The following is an 18,951-nucleotide window of genomic DNA, read 5'->3' as shown; positions in this document are numbered from 1 at the left end:
GAGTACAAAGGCCAAACAAAGGAAAACTGCATTAGAAAAGCAGACCCAAACCAGACTGGCTAAATCACTAAAACACACACTTGAACAACACTTCAACCTATTTCGTCATCTATTACCATCCAGTTAAAACAACATAATGTATAGTACAAGCTTAAGATTAAAAATTGGCAGTTGCTTTGCTTTGCGTCTTATACTTGTACCTTTGACTGAACGTAAATGTGCACAGCCTCTTTTGTCCACATTAAAAAGTATAAAAAATTGCACAGGATCATGTAGACTCTAGCATACTCAAACAGCAGAGTTCCCCAGGAGTAATTCCCAAAAATCTATTACTATAGAAATATATGAGCCAGGTCTCCTATTGCATGTTGACTTCAATACAGCTTAACATCTGTGACTGCAGGTGCCCACATGGTCAACTCAGCGATGCCCCCTGTAGCTACCCTGCCTCTTTCCTCATCCCTCAACATCCTATAACCACAATTCTACAGAGAAGCTAGCTTATTAGCATAAAGATCCCATTCATGAGCTCTAGAATGAAAGAAAAATACCCCTGTGGACTTAATAAATGCAAGCAGAAGCATTAAGGAGTGATTAACATGTGAGGGAGCGAAACCCAGAGCTAGAGGAAGTGATTAGCATGGTGATTTGAAATCCATTTTGTTCCATTTTAATGAGACTCCATATTGAATGCAAATGTTAGCACGGAAAATGGTATCAAATAAAGAAAAATGGAAGTCTGCATTATGTAATTCTATATTATTATGTGATTAACCAAATTCCTCTGGGTTATTAGACTATCATTATGAATATTTTTAAGAAAGTCTATTTCTTCTAAGAGAGCTTTTATTTCACAGAAGACTCACTTATAATAACTTATACATCATGATGTGTTGGTGAATTAACACTGGATTTTTTTTCAGTGCACACACGTTAACTGATTGTGAGGAGATTAAAAAAAGAGATTTTGACAGCAAGCGTTCCCTAGAATTGCTGACTCCATTTTTCATTTCACAGGGGACTCAATTATAACTTATAAATGATTTAAATGTTGGTGTATGAAAGAGTGCGAGACTGCCAGCACCTGTGTTTCTCCACAAACCAAGCCTCCGGGCCCCAGCAGCATGTGTCTAGGTGTGGTGCTCCCCTCACTGTCCACAGAGGGCGCCCTCTCACTGCCCCAGGAGAGAGAGGGCGCCCTCTCACTGCCCCAGGAGAGCGAGCGTTGCATCATGGCCTGATGCTGAGCCATGAGGCCTGCTGGTGTATTGCTCCACCTGTGTCCCTGACTGGACCTTCCATCCCCACCACTGCCCCTGCTGTCCAGCTCCAGGTGTGGTGGGTTCTCTAGGGCTGTGGGTTCCCTTATGAACAGGTTGTGGAGCAGACTCCTCGGGGTGTCATAGCGCTGACTGGGGATGTGATACTCCTCACTGTGCCTGGACGCACTAGAGCTACATCTGGAGGCACAGGGGCAGGGGGAAGACGAGGTAGACAAACTGTACATGGACTGGAAAGGAGTAGAAAGGGGGGATGGGACAATAGTAGGAGGTGAAGAAGGAGGAGGTGCAGGAAGACAAGCCACAGACCCAAACTCCTCCCCGCCTCCCTGGCTGCCAGTTTCCAGGCTTCCCGTACATGAGGAGAAGCTCCCAGAGTAAGACGACTGACTGCCCGTCGCTATGCCAATCCCAATGCCACTGTCCAATGAGCTCTGCCGCCCGCTGTCATGGAGACCGCGATGATGCAGTTGCTGCGCTGAGGATGGCCGCGGGGCCCCGGAGCTTCCCATTACAGCAGAGTAAAGCCGGTCGTCTGAACCAGTCAGAGGCCTCAGTGTGTTGGAGCTGGAGGCCGCCTCTCTGGAGAGCTGCAGCCGAGATACCGGCTCCGCCCAGAAAGGGTATCGGCTGCTGTAACTGGCCTCCGATTGGCTGGAGGATGAGCCGGAGATGCTACTGCGGTCGTCCCCGGCCACGGATGTCCTGTAGCTGTAAGTGGAAGCTAGAGAGAGGGGAGAGAAAAAGTTATTAGATATGGATGATGGGGTGGTAGGATGGCCTAGAGAGGAACCAGGGGCCGAACAGTAACCGTGAGGTCGCTGGTTGGACCCCCGGAACCAGACTGGAGGGTGTTAGGTGTAAAACTAGTGATGGCTCGTATAACATCTACAGTGCCCACCATCTGAGTCTACCATTGTGTCCTAAACCTGCGCGAGGACCTGCTATGGAGTTGGTGTTTTGGCAGGGGTTACACAAAAAAACTAATTTCAATGTAGCCTTGTGTGAATTGACCAATAAACTTAACTTTAAGTTGCACTATGCAGTTTCCGAGGAAGGGGATTTGTTTACATTTGCAATCAGTTTACAAAACATATTTACTCTACATGTAATTCTTCGTATTGAATAATTATCAACTATCATCATAAATAAAAACACCATTATTTGAGGCACCTTGAACCAAAAGTCTAGAATATGTAACAGGACTGTGGGACCTGCTTCTGTACAACAGTGAATCAGAGAGCTATCTACTTTCCAATAGTGTTCCAGTGTTCCAATTTCCCTGTGAATAAAGTCGGTCTTAAGTTCCAATCCCAATGGTAAACTGCTACATACATAACATTTAATAATTATTATAAGAATCATGTATTTAACTGGGCTCTGGGTACAAAAGAATTGTGACTCTGTGAAATCTGTTTACAATTAACTGTTCTCATTTTCTACAGCTCAAGTGTTTTGCAGGCATTTCTATGCAGCGAGGGCATACATCATTAGGTTTTTTCCCTGACTCTCCCTGAGCTTAAAAGGCAGTCAGCAAAAATGAATCATTGGGCATCCAAGCTTCACATTTCTGACTAATACAGACACGTAATGATAACAATAACTTTTCCAAAATGGTCTCGCAAACAGAGCAGAGATAAAGCCTTGGTGTGGACAGAAGGCCAGCCAGCCTGAGCATACATGGTGCCATGATGAGTAAGAGTTTCGAAGTAAAGCAAATACCAAAACATTTTATTAAGACTATGTTCAATACTGAAGTAGTCCGTGAGCCAGGACCCCAAAAAATAAGGGTCACCGGTACCATCTGTTGGGACTCATTCTCATAATCATTTTTGGAAAAGTATAACCCACTAGTGTTAGAAAACATGTGATAGAACGGGCGGCAGTAATAGTGATACGTGTGTGATCAGTGGATTTACAACCACATGCCAAAGTACACTTTGCAGAACTGTACATTGAAACAGAATAAAGACTTCTACTTTAAACTGGCGGTTAGAGGGAAGATAGATCAGATAATATTTTTTTCCGATTTTTCTATTTCATTTGCATCTCTACAAATGTAATATATATATATATATATATATATATATATATATAGCAGACCAGTAACAACACAGTGACTACATAAAATGTAGTTCCATTTCAATGAATGTAACACAAAAGCGTCTTCTGTACAGCTGTGAGGCTCTTTAAATCTATTTATCATGTTGGTTAAATTAAATACATTATTTGCATTTGTTTGTCTTCAAAGTAAACATGAGATGTTATATTACTTAGTTGTCAAAATATCATATGAAAGAGTGTATGCTAGGCCTAAACATTGCAAAAAGTTATGTTTTTTTAAAACAAACGTATTGTTGTGGTTGTGGACATAGGCTACAGGGTAACACTTTACAATAAGGGTACATTAATTAACTGTTTGTTAATGTTTATTTAATGCTATTAACGGTTAAGAAATGATTATTAAGCATTAAGTAACTGTTAATGCTTAGTTATTAATGGTTAGTCAATGCTTGCTTTGGCATTAACACTGCTTAGGAAATTAATGCTTAGTTAAGCATTAAATAAGCATAAAGGCTAGTAAATGCTTAGTTAAGTATTTTAAAAACATAAAGTAAGCAGTTAATAACAGTTAGTTATTGCTAAGTTGATGCTTGTTAAGTGTTAACTAAGCATTAACTAAGCATTAAGTCAAGTTTAATTAATGTACCCTTGTTGTAAAGTGTTACCGGCTACGGTAATATCACCTTTGTAGCAGGTGCTTTTTTCAGCAGCAATTTTTCTGACTTTGTTTCTGTTTCACGTACTGTGGGGATGGGACAGTCCTGCACAATAGAGGAGTGAAAAGAGTAGAGTAGATTCAGAGATGGAGTAGCTAAATCACTTTGCTTGAGAATATGTGAACCAGGTTCCCAACTCAAAGAGTGTGGAAAGTTCACATGAAGATGTGGATGATAATTAACACATAAAGCTACCACCACTGTAAGGCTATCACATATTTCCTATCTCCAGGGATGTGCATCTTGCCAAATGTCCCTCTGATACATGACAGAGAGCTCATATAATGTGGAGTTGCAGTAATAGGATAACTTACCCGTGCTGCTGGCTAGGCTGCACTGAGACAACATGCTGAGTCTTTTCTCCAGGTCTGATGCCTCCTGGCTGATTCGCTCCTCTGCTGACACGGGGTCGGCATTGGGATCTGCTGTTTATGCACAAAACACAAAAAAAGACATGGAGGTAGGAAAACAGACTTCAGTGTGCTAGAATGTCTTTTGGAAATTAAAAATCTCACAAAACCAAGCTAGCAACCCATTTGGTATCTTCATAAATGGCAATATCAAGGCGTGACACTATAGGCCAACATCAGGAATCGTTGCCAGTTGATTTACTAACATTAAACAAGTATTTTTTGTATTACAATTCTTGCAATATCTTACTTATTATGCGTACATTTTCATCTCTTTAAACAACTAAAATCTATATGTTGGATAATCTGTATTTTATTTTGAAAACATAATAGTGTCTGGTTTTTACTGAACAGAGTTTTGATACAGCCTTTCTTCATTTTAGAAATCAAAAGAGACTATGTATAGATCTTAGGAAATGCATTTTCATCATGTTTTTAAGCATATAATATGATAAATCAGATAAGTAACAACATATGAACAAATGATTCTGTAATTACCCCTTAGGATAGTGCTAAGAATAATTATGAAAAATTAAGCTGATTTTTGGTTAAAAGTATCAGTATTAGAACAACTTAATTTTGAGATAATGGCAGGTAAAGACGGTTGTATAGGAGAAGTATACAGACACAATAAGAAAAGTTGTAGTAATATATAAACCTTTTTGGACCAGTATGAAAGGTAACATGTTATGGAAGCAAAATCTGAAATATCACCAGTGCTTGAAAAAAACAATGTTTTTGCCTGCAGTTGTAAAGTTGTAAGAGAGCTTCTGTGTGCACCAGCCCCCTCTTGAAGATGTCTACCGTATGTGTGAGCGTGTCGCCAAATGTTTCACCAGCTTGTAAATTTAACATCTCCCACAGGAGGTTATCGGCGCCTCGACTTTCTGTTGGAACATCAATTTAGTGTAAAACCCTGCCAATTACACACGTAATGCCTGCTATATATACATACTGTGAATATGTGTGTGTGTGTGTGTGTGTGTGTGTGTGTGTTTTTGCCAAGGTGCATATGTTGCAAAAGGTTCAGGGTGCTTGTGTGTGTAGGTGTCAACAACCCAACTCCTGGATCTCTGCCGCTGGACTGCAGCAGCTAATGCTATGGTTCAGACGCCAAGTTTCTTCACTACGCTATGCGAGGTGTCAGCTAACATTTGCTAGCGTTGCTCTTCCGTGCTAATTATAGCTGCTTCACAGCACTGAATGTGGTGGGGTTACAGTGGGCCTCAGGGCACACTGACGCAGGTTGGCTCACACTAGACTAAATGTTGCAGGGAGGCTTAACATTTTCAAGCTGGATCCTCTTTACTTCATCTTCAATCAATGGCCATCATTTGACATGGACATGTTTGTTGTCTGTCTAATCCAGTCCTGTAGGGCCTTGCATAATACTGACTTTGCAACATGTACAAGATGTAATGTAATTAAGATACTTAAGCTTGAATAGCAATACCACAATGTGGAAATACTACTGTATGCTGAAGGACATATGTATTACCAACCAAAGTATCAAGTGTCAATAGTAAAAGTGGTCATTAGGCCATAGACTGCACTCATCAGAGTAACATTATAACATATTGTATTATTGGATTTGTATTACTTAAGTATTAACATACATTATAAGCAGCACTTAGATAAAGCTGGTCAAGGAAGAGCTCATTTTTACTTTTTTTTAAAGGTTCTCCAAGGAACTTTCAGTTTGTGTTCATTCTTGCAGCCCCTTTGGACAAAAGCGGTAGTGTTATTGCTATGCCAGCTATAGTTCCAGCCCATGACAAAGGCATAAGAAAAACTATAAAAATAGCATTCTTTGCACTGATGGTCTCGTTTGCTGTTACATCACCAGAGGAAAAATTAGACAGTTCTGAGGCAGAAATATTAAAAGAGTTCATTCAGTCACGAGTGTCACTCCAAAATGCAATAAAAAATAAAAAATATATAACTTCATATACATTTTGTATTTTTGTATTATGTAATTTAAATATGCATTATGTTCCGAGAAACACTGAATGTAAGCAGAATCTTTATTGGCCTCAAGCGTTAGCTATCGAGAAGACAAGCTTTTGGCTGGATTTGTTGAGATTGCATGTATAGAGCACTCCCTGACAAGCAGGATATAAACAAGCCTACAGAGGCCTATTGACTGGACAGTTAAAGTCTATTAGTATGATGGAAGTAGATGGCAAAAACCATGACAATAAAACGATCCTATTTTGCTTTTAAATGATAACTGACTCTCTCCTGCTATTTCTCCTGCTATGTCCTATCTCACACAGTATGTATTATAAATAAATAAATAATAAATACATGCAGTCTCTTTGGTACAAGTTGGCATCTGTTCTACATTTACATAAGACCCATTTAAGCCCCTATGCCCCAAACTGAAAACAGATGTTGTGTGCAAAGCATACTGTATCCCAGAGAGGTAGGCATGTATATTGTGTCTATTCTGATGTATCACAGAGTTGTCAGATCCTTGGCATGTGACCTGTACAACTTTTCTTTCCTCAACTGTCACTACATCCTCTGTCTCTGTATTTGTGGACACAGAAATGCCTATAAAATTAGCAGTGAGGTACAATAGTGCACAAGTCACACGCAAGGGCTCAACCCCTTTAATCCACGGTGACCCCCGGGGGCTATATGTCCATGCTATGAGCATGTGGTGTTTCCGTTAGCATGGCGCCTGACACCAATGCTAAACATGCACACAGAACAGGCAGTAAACCTTTATAATGAAAGTCACAGAGTTACTACCAATGTGATTGGTTACTTTACTTAATATTGTAATTGTGTGTGTGTGTGTGTGTGTGTGTGTGTGTGTGTGTGTGTGTGTGTTACTTTACTTAATATTGTATGTGTGTGTGTGTGTGTGTGTTACTTTACTTAATATTGTATGTATGTGTGTGTGTGTGTGTGTGTTACTTTACTTAATATTGTATGTATGTGTGTGTGTGTGTGTGTGTGTGTGTGTGTGTGTGTGTGTGTGTGTGTGTGTGTGTGTGTGTGTGTGTGTGTGTGTGTGTGTGTGTGTGTGTACCTGGCAGGGCAGGTCGTACGCCATGAGGGGCCTTGCTGGGGCTGGTGCCCCTGACAATGCAGTCAAACAGGAAGCTGATCTGCTCTCCTTCTGAACAGGACAAGAAGAAAACCCCGGCCCCTGGAAGAGAGAGAGAGATAGACAGAACTTTAGACAGAACTTTAGACAGAACTTTCAGTGAGAGAGAAAGAGTGCATGTTGAACTACTCCAAAAAAAATTGATGGAGTTAAGAATAATACTTTTGGTGAAATTCAAAGCATGACCTCAAGGTATGAAAAAAACTGCTTTGGCAAAATGAATTCATTGATCAAGGCCAAATAATATTCAGTGATGTCCAGGTGACTGTTCTCTTCTAAAGGCTACATAAAACGTCTATCAATTCAGCCCACCAAGCCCACACAGAGGCAGGAAAGACCTATTTGCTCGACCTCAAGACGAGCAAAATAAAAAATAAATAAATAAAAAATCTCACATCCTCGAGCCCTTATTCAGGGGTTTGGTTAAAAAATAAAAAGGTGAAAAAAGAAAAAAAGAAATCTAATGAAAACATTTCTTCTTGTGGAACAAAGTTTGGTGCAAAAAGGAAAAGCCGAGAGCAGAAACAACATCTCACTTCATAATTCACACAGAGTCAGTCTTGAGTAACGAGCTACAGATTTCTAAAGCAGCCGTTTTGCTGAAAAAAACCGAAATGGATCTCATTTATACTGTATCGTGCTTTTATTACACCGAGGACATTCCAAAGGTTACGAAGCAACATTAAACACTCATCTATCAAACTGGAAGGTTAAACTTTACTTACTAAAATCAAATGCACTTACTATACACCTACTTTTATTTTTTCATTACGTTTGTGTTCAGAGCTATTAAAATATGCTTCCAGAGCAGCAATTACTTCTTCCAGCTGAATAATTGAAAATAGTTTCTCACCTGAATCATCACTGAGCATTACACGTAATGGAAACCTCTTAGCTTCATTAGCCGTTGTGTATTTTAAAGTGTTTTTTTTTCAGTTAGTCGGTGGAAGTGCCCGGCCTGCTTAGCGACTCACAACGCGAGGAGATGGAGCATGAAACTACAGTCCCAGATGATATCAGTGTAAGGCTATTAGCTGAGATGAGGCCCCTATGAAAGCCTGGATTGCATATAGTGGCAAATGTTCTAACTTCAATTCGACAAAACACTCAAAAAACAACAATTGCAAAACCTTTTAAATCCAAGTGAGAATGCTGAATGATGGAGGGACTTCTGAGAAGTTGACAGGGCCCAAACTATTCACAGAATGACAGTGTCTCTCTAGCCTTGAGGCTGTTGTCATGATGCAGTGCATTCACAGATACAGGGGAAGATAATAGAAACACAGTTCAATATAGTCTAGTGCAATCCTTTGACAGAAGTAATTTAATAAAAATACATTTTTTGAATGTATTCAGACTATGTCAATTAACTCTCTAAAAGAAAATGATATAGGTATTAAGTTACAAGGTTACAAGCTATGTGTCCTGCTTCATACATCTAAATCAAAGCAATAGAACACAGACTGGCAATGTTACTACACACTGACAGATCTAATACTAACAAAGTTTTGAAATCATTGATAAAGAAAATAAGCTTCTTCTTGGGTTCGGGTTCAGATTGCAGTTTCCACCATTAATTCAATGCCAGCAAAAACTGCAAACTCAAGAGAATAAAAAGTCCATGACTGAAGGACAAAATAGCCCAAGATTCATTTTAACCTTTGCCTGTTGGAGGCAACATAACTCGACTATATAAATGCAACTCTTTGCGAAAAAAAATGATGTCATGCATTGTTCGCTGACTCTGTTGGTACACAACGTGGTAAAGTACAGGCCGGGTATCTGTCTAGTCTCTCATTGTTATCGGATTATGAAAGGAAAAAAATCTCCTGAGGCTTTGAGAAGCTTTTTCTCTCTCCACACATTTTCAAAAACCTTTTTCTTAAAGCCTTTATGCGGGTAGCCTCATGTCTTTATAACCTCTCAAAACTAAACGAAAAACCGAATAAAAAGGTAATCTTCTTGCATTAGAAAGAAAATGAAAAAAGCATGCATTCCGCACTTTTCTGTAACTCTCGCAGAGGGCATGTTGTGGCAGTTGTATTTGTGTTTTTTGATTTGTTGTGAATTCCACTCGGGGCCTTGTTGGACCCTGTTTGTGTTTGTTTTATCACAAATATGTTGAGTTCAGCTGCATTTCAGCTCATCTTAAAAAGAGTTTATATTCCTATTGGAGCTGTACTACATTATATTGAAAATAAAAAAATGGGCCAGATAACACAATGCAAACCAAAATACTGTCTGCTTGGGACCATCTGATTTGTTCACATAGGCGATTCCCATCCTTCACACTGGCATTATGAAGCATATGCTGTACAAGTGATAGGGTCAAAGGCAGATGCGCAGCTGTTTTGTCTTGAGGACATTTTCAGCACCCACCCAAGAGGTTTCAACACTTATAACAGGTGGGGAGATATACAATCTATGGTGGGGAGTCAGAGACATTATAACCTCTGTAGGTCATTCACACTTTAATGTCATATGGCAATAGACTTGTTAAAGTTCCCTGTTACTTGTACTAGCGTCCTCATCAGAGAACATGGACAAACTGCAATGACAAAAACACTGCAAAATGCCTTGTTACAAACATTAAACACATATACACGCTGCTGTACTACGATAAGGGGTGTGTGTGTGTGTGTGTGTGTGTGTGTGTGTGTGTGTGTTACTGTAATGCCCGCTGACTGAGGGAGATGGAAAGATTGCCGACATAGCAAGTCAGCTTAAAATTGCTTTTATCTAGATCACAAGGCTTGACGGCTATTCGAACCCTGCCGAGTATCTTTTATTACTGTGTTTGCATGTAGTGTCATCTGAGTGTGTGTGTGTGTGTGTGTGTGTGTGTGTGTGTGTGTGTGTGTGTGTGTGTGTGTGTGTGTGTGTGTGTGTGTGTGTGTGTGTGTGTGTGTGTGTGTGTGTGTGTGTGTGTGTGTGTGTGTGTGTGTGTGTGTTTGTGATTGTGCTGGACCTGATAAGCCAGAACATATCCGTCTAGCTAAGACACAGACTCCGCTCCAAACATCCTCGATTACAGAACAGCGTGGCCTCCTTATCACTCTGCATAATGGCAGCTGGAGTAGTGATATGGCTGTGTACTGATTCACACTGCTGCAGTGTGCGCATGTGACTGTGCAACCAAGGGCACACCACACGTCCAAACCCGTGGGCCATGAAGACCCCAGCTGTACGGAATACTTTAAAGAACGTTGCAAAGCACGACTGCTCATTAGGGTGTGTGTGTGTGTGTGTGTGAGCGTTTCCATGCCATTAGAAAGGCTTGTCATGTCGCTGCTCATTAGTCGGTGTGTGTGTGTGTGTTTTTTTGGGGTGTGTCTGTCCATGCTATACTGAATACTTTAAAAAAACTTTGCAAAGTACGACTGCCCATTAGGGTGTATGTGTGTGTTTGCGCGTGCATGCGTGCGTGTGTGTCCATGGCAGTAGAAATGCTTGTCATGTCACTTGCCCTGATGTCTTCAACTCTGCAGCCACAAATCATATCTTCCAAAGCCCAGCTGACTTTCAAAGTGCAGCTGCAGCAGAGAGCATAGTGGCAGTCAAGGGTGAAACATTTTTATTCAGCAGCATTAGATGACTGTTGGACCCGCACACTTGTACTTGCCAGAGCAAAAAGGCCTTGAGGGAAATTATGGTGCTGTGGGTGTGCAGTGGAGCTATTCCATAGGACATTGGTTCAAAGTACTGTGCACAAATAGGGCTCCTAATAGAGAACCATGTGTTTCTAGTTATTCTGCATCATTTGCACAGATTTGTAATGATCATGGCCTCATTGTCTGCTTTAAATATGCTCGCCATTTTGTTACTTTTTATGACACATCCGCTTTTGTTGCAAGTTCAACAAAACTTGCAACACAAGCTAGCTAGTTGCATCGCTAGCAGTAAACAACCCATCCCTACCGTAGACTTTTTGACATTTCCTATTTGGAGAAGCACAGGTGGAGCTACCTTGTTCTATTTAGGTGTACCAATTAGCCACACCAAGGACACAGCATACATATGTGAACGCAGCAATTAAAAGTTAGATATTCTGTGCTGTTTCCTACAATAACATAAAAAATGTCAGCAAGGAAAAAAGCCTTTGGGACTTTTTCTTACCTTGATCATGTATTCACATTTAGACATGTCAGTACAAAAAAATTATTCAAATAAATTTCGGCTGAATTCCATGTACCTGCTTCAGTTTCAGGGTCTTGGTTTTCATGTAGGATAACTACCGTGGCTTACTGGGACAGTTTAATAGAACAAGGCATCGTTAAGTGTAATAAGTGTCTCTGTTTTCTGTCCTTCTATTAGGACAAGTCAAAATGTCTGCACTAAAACAGGCCTTGTAATCTTTTTCAAACCAAATGATTTGAGTTGCAATGGCAGGAAAAGCACAGGCAAAACTCCAAAAGGTGTTTCAGTAAAACATGACAGTGAGGCATCATGGCCAATACAAAGATCCTCCATTGATTCACCTAGATGGAATGCAGTTGTTTTTTATGTTATCATTTCCCCCTTTGCTTATCCTACAATGACGTGCCAATATGTCAGACTTATCTCACCAGAAGAAAAAAGAATCTATGTTGCTGAATATTTCATTCTGTAAGTTCTGTGTTTTTTTTGTTTTGTTTTTTTCTTTGTTCCTGATGCTGACTGCACATCACTTAGAACTTGTTCCAAAGATAAATAGAAAAAAAAGAAAAAAAATGCCAGCGGGAAAAAGTGAGCAGTTGATCCTAATGTCTTTGCATAAGATCTGAAGTGTTATGATAAACAGTAGCATTTCCCCAGCTTACTGTTTCTGAAAAAGGTTAATGGCATTGCTAGCTGGAGTAGAGCTAATTATGTTCATCTTTTTATGAGTCCAAAACATGTAGATGAAGAAGTGCCCAGTGTTTTATGGTGGGGTTTGCATACATAATAGGTGCACATGCTCCAACATCACTTCACAGACTAATACAGTATGTTAGCTATGTTGCACTGCATTTGCTTCACCACAAGTGCACAGAAGCACTCCCAACTCTTCTGACTGAATCTGGGTCAGTGCCGCGGATACGGTATTGAAATGTTTGCAATGCTTTCTGGGTAATACATAAACAGATACAACAGGCCGGAACCTGTGACTCTACGCAGACAAGTTAGTGTGTAAACACCCAAATGAAAGAAAAGTCTGCTTTGGGTGAAACCAACACTTGATAAAAATGACTGGTATGTCTCACATGTGCTCACCAATTACAAATAAACATGTACAAGTGTAAACGGACACTCTGCTTTAGCTTGGCCTCACGAAAGGAATGTCACTGGCGGATTTCACTCTCACGTTTCTGTCTTTCTGTCACTTTCCGCAGCTATGCCCAGTGGGCCTCTCGCTGCTGCCCCGGTGGCTGCTGGGTAATATGTAGATGGAGGTGAAGGAGCAAACTGTGATTGGCGATCGAGCCAGCAGGCATTATGTGGCTGGCTAAATGACCACTACAGGAGGCTGGTATTAATAGATGTTGCTCATTGGAACACTGAAACCAGAGACTATGGCCCTTGTGGTTATTCCTGTAGGCGCCATGAGACGCTTTACAAACACACACAAACACACACACACAGACATCACACGAGTCCATCCTGAAACTTTCTGTTAACACATCTCCAAAAAAACAAGATGTCGGCTAGGAGGCAATTTCTCACTCTTCATGAGGACTTGCGAAAAATCTATATTTTAAGATATCGCAACTGTTGGCAAGTTAAGTAATCAACACTTTGAACACTGTCCTATTAAACACTTACTTAGCTGTCTAGATCTCACACACGCACACACAAACAAACATAAAACTGTCTCTCATTCCTCACATTCATGCCCACATCAACTGGACATTCAGAGGATACCTTACCCTGGCAACGACACACACACACACACACACACACACACACACACACACACACACACACACACACACACACACACACACACACACACACACACACACACACACACACACACACACACACACACACACACACACACACACACAGTTATTTGGTGGGCCATCGCACAGAGAGGTTGGTTTATATGTAGAAAGTAATTTCTTATGGGGATCAATGTGGCACAATTAACACCTGCAATAAATCACAGGTGTTTTTAAATTAGTTCGAAAGTGTTAGATGACAGTTAAGCTGCCGCACTACAGAGAACTGAAGCAGTGTTTATGTATCTAATGGAGGAGCTCTAAACAAGGAGAATTTAGTGCACATGGAGAAAAGTTTCTGGGGCAATGCATTCTTGATTGGTTAGACTTGAAAGTTCACCCTGTTTGCTTAAGAGGTTTGAGTAAAACTGCTTATGGAAAATGTATCATATCTCAAACTTTTCCTCTTGAATAATTGTTAGATGTCAGTGCATAAACAGAACTGAAAAAGGCTCTATGATTCTAATGAACAAAACATGATGTTAACCATTGATTTCCATCCCGTGTTAAGCTCCACTGTAGCTTTGGTAGACATAACAATAAACATGTCCTCTTGGCTTGGCTATTGGTTATTTACCCAAACATAATACACCTCCACCAACAATAAAACGCCGGGCTGTGATGCACTGTGCATTGCCCGTGGCTATTATTTGGTATGTAAGTATTAAAAGTGTTGACCCATTTTGGCAGCAGGCCATGTGTCTATGTGTCACACCACATGGCAGATAAAAACCTGTTCAGTCGGCCAGTTACTCACAGTGTCCACAGCGGGTTCCCCCCTCGAACACAAAGCCATTCGTCACCGCACCGTACCGACGCAGCGCCGACAGCTTCCAGTGGCCAATGACGACAGGAGGCACGCCTCTGGTGAGCACTAATAGATCATTGCACAGGTGGAGGGAGGCGGGCCCATTGTCCACTTTGGTACCCGGCTCCACACTCACGCTGAACCTGTGGACTGAAGGAGAGAGAGAAAAGTAGATGAGACTATATACATTTGATAAGACAAGAGTGTGTGCTTTTCACATTATATCATCATGAATGAAAAACAATTGAAGTGACATTGATCATAAAAAATGCGTAAATCACGTGCCAACCAACAGGGCGGATGACATACGAAGGCTTATGAAAACACATGTACAGTGTAGCAACTAGCAAGTGACGGCAGTGGTAAGGATGATTAAGCAGTTCTCTATGTTCTCTCTATGCTCAATTTGTCTTTGCTACGTTTGGGCAGATGGCACTTTCTCTCAGTACCACGGCCTGTATGCTGTACATGGGTAGCAGGGGGCAACAGCATACATTGCGTTTGTATACTGATCACAAGCACATGTTAAATCACGGAAAGTGTTTTTCATAGCATAATGAAATGATGTAAGACCAAAGACTACGGAAGTAAATCAACACTGTAGAGGCTAGGCCTACGCTTTGAAGCCACTGAGATGTCTCTCACCCAGGATACATTTTAATGACTCCGGATGGTATTGCAAAAGATGTAACGTACACAGCCCGAGTCCTTTTGAACACTCTGTTCATTTATATTCTCCTGTGCCAAAACACTAAAACAAAGATGGTTAATTAACTCGGAACAGTAAAAAAAACATAAGAGTGCTGCCACACAAGCTGCCTCCGCTCTCACACCGACACCAGCTTGAAAAAAAAACGTTTTCCTTTGGGGCGGAAACACCTGACCCGGCATAGAATGGTTCCTTTTGAAGACTGCACAGCCAATTAATGTCACCTGCCCAGGTGCACATCTATCTAGATACAACAACAATAATATTTTGGCTCCTAAAGTTACAATGCGGAGAATGTATAGTGTTCACAATTTTTTAGGAAGGATACATTTGAAACAACTCAGCTATGGAAAACACAACCACAAAACCAATATAATATCCATAATCCATCATATTTAATGTGCAGAGGGTTTTATTGTTACAGGCAGGAACACGGAAAAGAACAGAGTTGCTGTTGTTAAGCAGGAAAATGCTATCCGATATTTAATGTCAAGAAAACTGCAGTTTTGGGGTTTAAAGGGAAGGTTAAATTTTGACATTCACATGGCGACGCGTAAAAAGGTTTGGAGGTAGGACGGAGCCTTGAAAATGTCCTGCAAGTGGTCTTTCATGGAGCTGTTCAGAAAAGTGTGTCGAAATATGAATACTGATCGTGCTGCCTGGCGCAGTGCAACAAAATGCCAATTCAACTCACAGCCTGGCAGAAAAATCAGACTGTAGATATTCAGAGATGTTATTAAAATTCACTGTCGCTGGGAGAACATGTCTCGGTAAGACAAGAAGGTCAAGAAAGAAAGTTTTAACAGCAATAAAAAGTTATACTATGTGAGGAGGCATAGTTAGAATTCTTAGCTCAGCCACTGTAAACTTTTTTTAACATATAAAATGCATATTTTTTTAGCATTTCTCTGAGCTGTTTGGGTGGAAGTTAGGGCAGCTACTCTGAAATATTGTATCATCTCCTGCAGAATTCACCAGGGTATCAGGCAAAGTGGAGTTTTTTCTCTTTTTCTTTACTCTTATTGCAAACTTCTTACTGTGGAGGGGGTAAGTCTCTAAAGGATAACTAGAAGAGGGAGCAACAGGAAGGTAAACTTGAACTGTGCAGTATTTATTAAGAACCTTGCTTCAGAGCACCCAAAATCAAAAGCATAGGTCAAAACCCTGTATAGGGGCAAGTCTGTCTGGCAGCGTCCACACATATGTTTTCATTTTCTTTTATCTCCATCAACAAGCTGGTCTATATATAAACACTTTGGTGAAGCAATACTTTAGATACTATTATTGTATCAACAAGTCCTTTAACATAAAGAAGTTGCTATGAGATGGTATCTAATACTGCCCAAAAACAACCTATACTCTTCAGCTTTATGCAAATTCTTCTAGTGCAAAAACAAAGAACAACCTGATAGAATACCACAAGCTGATTTGTTTTGATGTGTGTTTTACAACTGCAGCGTAGTGAACCAACTCTCCACCCACAGCGAACTAATCCTTCCACACAAAGTAGTTCCACTGACCTTCTCCCAGGCTGTAGCGGATGCGTGCGTCCCAGGCCAGCAGTGCGTCTTTGTTGTTGAAGCCCAGGACCAGTGTGTGAGCCAGGCAGAGGATAGAGAGGGTGTAGGAGACCCCTTCATACCCAGGCCCGGGCTCCACACCGCAGATACCCTGATTAACAGCAGAGCACATTACACATTTAGATTGTATTAACCATATATTAACCATATATTCTCTTTTATTCTGTATTCTTTTTATCATCACAAAGAACAGAGCCACACTTGAAACCAAAGGAAAATCACTGAGACGCCAGTCCAGTCAGCCCTTAATCAAAAGAGTTTTACCTCTCCTGGTTAAGGTCAGTTTGGAAGCACTGGCCACTTTTGAGATTTTGGGCTATTTTGCTATGTCTTCTTTCATACTAAAAAAGTAAAAAGGTCCAACATGTACATTTAGGTGTTTATTTTAGTAAACCTTCTCTGTTTGTGTCTGTATATTTCTCCCAAACAACCACCCTTAACAACAATTAATGTAAATAATCAACTGGCAAGGTTTAATGAGGATATGTATAAGTTATTATTATTTTTTTTTACCCTTATTCGCCTGCAGTGTCTTGAAACACAAAATGGCAGCTCATGTGACTGTCTATTTCCTTTGGCGTGTTTAGTCTGGTCTGGTGCAGTTTACTGAGAATATGGATCACATGGTTACGAGCAATGAGTTCGTACAGAAAAAAAAAGAGATTTCTCACATGATAATTTGGACAACACTCGCAAGTCTCATCCCTTTGAGTTATTTTCAGCTTGCACCCTTGTTTAATGCAAATTGTCTGTGTGCTCCTGCCATTTTGCAGTCTACTGTGTGTGGCCCTATACTTCAGCCCCTATCCATCCCTGTTGCATTCACATTGCTTGTTCTAACCCCCCTGTACATGTGGTATCAGTAAAAGGCCTTGGGTGAGTGATGCAACAACACCACAGTGCTGTAATAAAAGCTGCTTCCAGTGTGGGTTACCTGCTCCTGACATCAGCAACACACAGGCTTTGGTCTGTAAGCAGCAGCTTACCTCTAGAGTCACACTGAGCCTCTCCTTGCCCTTGTCTTTCGCTTTCTTCTTCTCCTTGTACACCAGCAGAGACAGACAATCTGCAAACAAACAAACACACACACACACACACACACACACACACACACACACACACACACACACACACACACACACACACACACACACACACACACACACACACACACACACACACACACACACACACACACACACACACACACACACACACACACACACAGAGTGAGGCACTTTAGAGAGTGAAAGGCTTAGAAGTCAATTTTGCGATTAATAGCAGAATGCCGTATAACAACAGAGTCACTTTCTGATAATCTCCCCTGTGCCGCCTGCCTGTGTTTGAGGCACAGCTGTGGTAACACATCCTAACACAATGAACTGATCCACTGACACAGCTGATGATCAAAGTCAGGAAGACACAAATACACACACATGCTCCTGCACACAGAGCAAAGCTAGCCCCTATTCTACAATGCGCCCGTCACTTTAACCTGTAGGCTCCACAGGTTGAGCCATGTGTTTATGTATGAGAGGCACACCGTGTCTGTCATCACAGCATCTCAAGTGAAAACTTCATTCAGTTTAAGCCTTTTTCAACATCATTTTTCTGCCAAGCTTGCTGAGAGAATCCTCTGTTTGACCGCGGCAATGTCACTTTTTATGGTCTTAGCTGGAAGGCTTTCGAATAATTAACTTTTAATCAAAATGGCACTTTAAAACAAAAACATTCGATGTCATTTCCAGACTCTTAATTTGAAGGGGACATGCAGCTTTCGTATTTTGTCTGCACCCGCCCATTAAAAGCGAATTTGCTCAATCGATTTCAGCTGGTGTGTTGCGTAACTTCGTAATGTGTTGACGCGGATGTGTTGCGTTTACGCGCTCCTGTGGCGCACAGCCAAGAAACCAATTGACAAGTTGTGATTAGTTTAGCCGCAGAAAACCAAATGAGAGCAGTGCTCAGTGATATGGAAGAATGACCTGATATTTTCTGTAGCTGTGTAAATGTGCATAATTTGAGGCGATAATTAGAGCCGATTATAAAAAATAGAAATTTAAAAAAGTGCGTATAATTATGCCACATACCTGCGACCGGAGAGGGCTTCCGAAGAACGACCCACCGAGTCTTCCACTGTGGAGAAGTTTGTAAAGAATCAGTAAAATACAAAGTATGTTCCTGTTGATTGTCTCTGAAGCATGGGAAGGCATTTTAAGCTTTAAAATGAGCGAAATGTCGTAGGAATTGACCTTTTTTCCATCTCTAAACTTGACTTGTCCCTCCGCGACAACTGTATCCGTCAT

General features: G+C 40.9%; 1 protein-coding gene across 1 annotated transcript in view; it reads right to left on the bottom strand.

Moving 5' to 3' along the window:
• dok7b (docking protein 7b) overlaps positions 1-18,951 on the bottom strand; it is a gene marked incomplete at its 5' end in the record, with an annotated part of 23,093 nt that extends 4,142 nt beyond the window's left edge. The window contains 8 exons of the mRNA XM_080028859.1: positions 1,085-2,004; positions 4,375-4,482; positions 7,511-7,630; positions 14,306-14,506; positions 16,586-16,736; positions 17,632-17,711; positions 18,736-18,781; positions 18,898-18,951. Of these exons, the coding sequence (XP_079884985.1) occupies positions 1,085-2,004; positions 4,375-4,482; positions 7,511-7,630; positions 14,306-14,506; positions 16,586-16,736; positions 17,632-17,711; positions 18,736-18,781; positions 18,898-18,951 (1,680 nt within the window). The remainder of the gene's footprint in view (positions 1-1,084; positions 2,005-4,374; positions 4,483-7,510; positions 7,631-14,305; positions 14,507-16,585; positions 16,737-17,631; positions 17,712-18,735; positions 18,782-18,897) is intronic.

Source organism: Ammodytes marinus (genome assembly GCF_949987685.1).
Source record: "Ammodytes marinus genome assembly, chromosome: 6".
Classification (NCBI taxonomy): Eukaryota; Metazoa; Chordata; class Actinopteri; order Uranoscopiformes; family Ammodytidae; genus Ammodytes; species Ammodytes marinus.
Note: the sequence above shows the minus strand (reverse complement) of the source record. Positions and strands in the feature narration are given on the sequence as shown.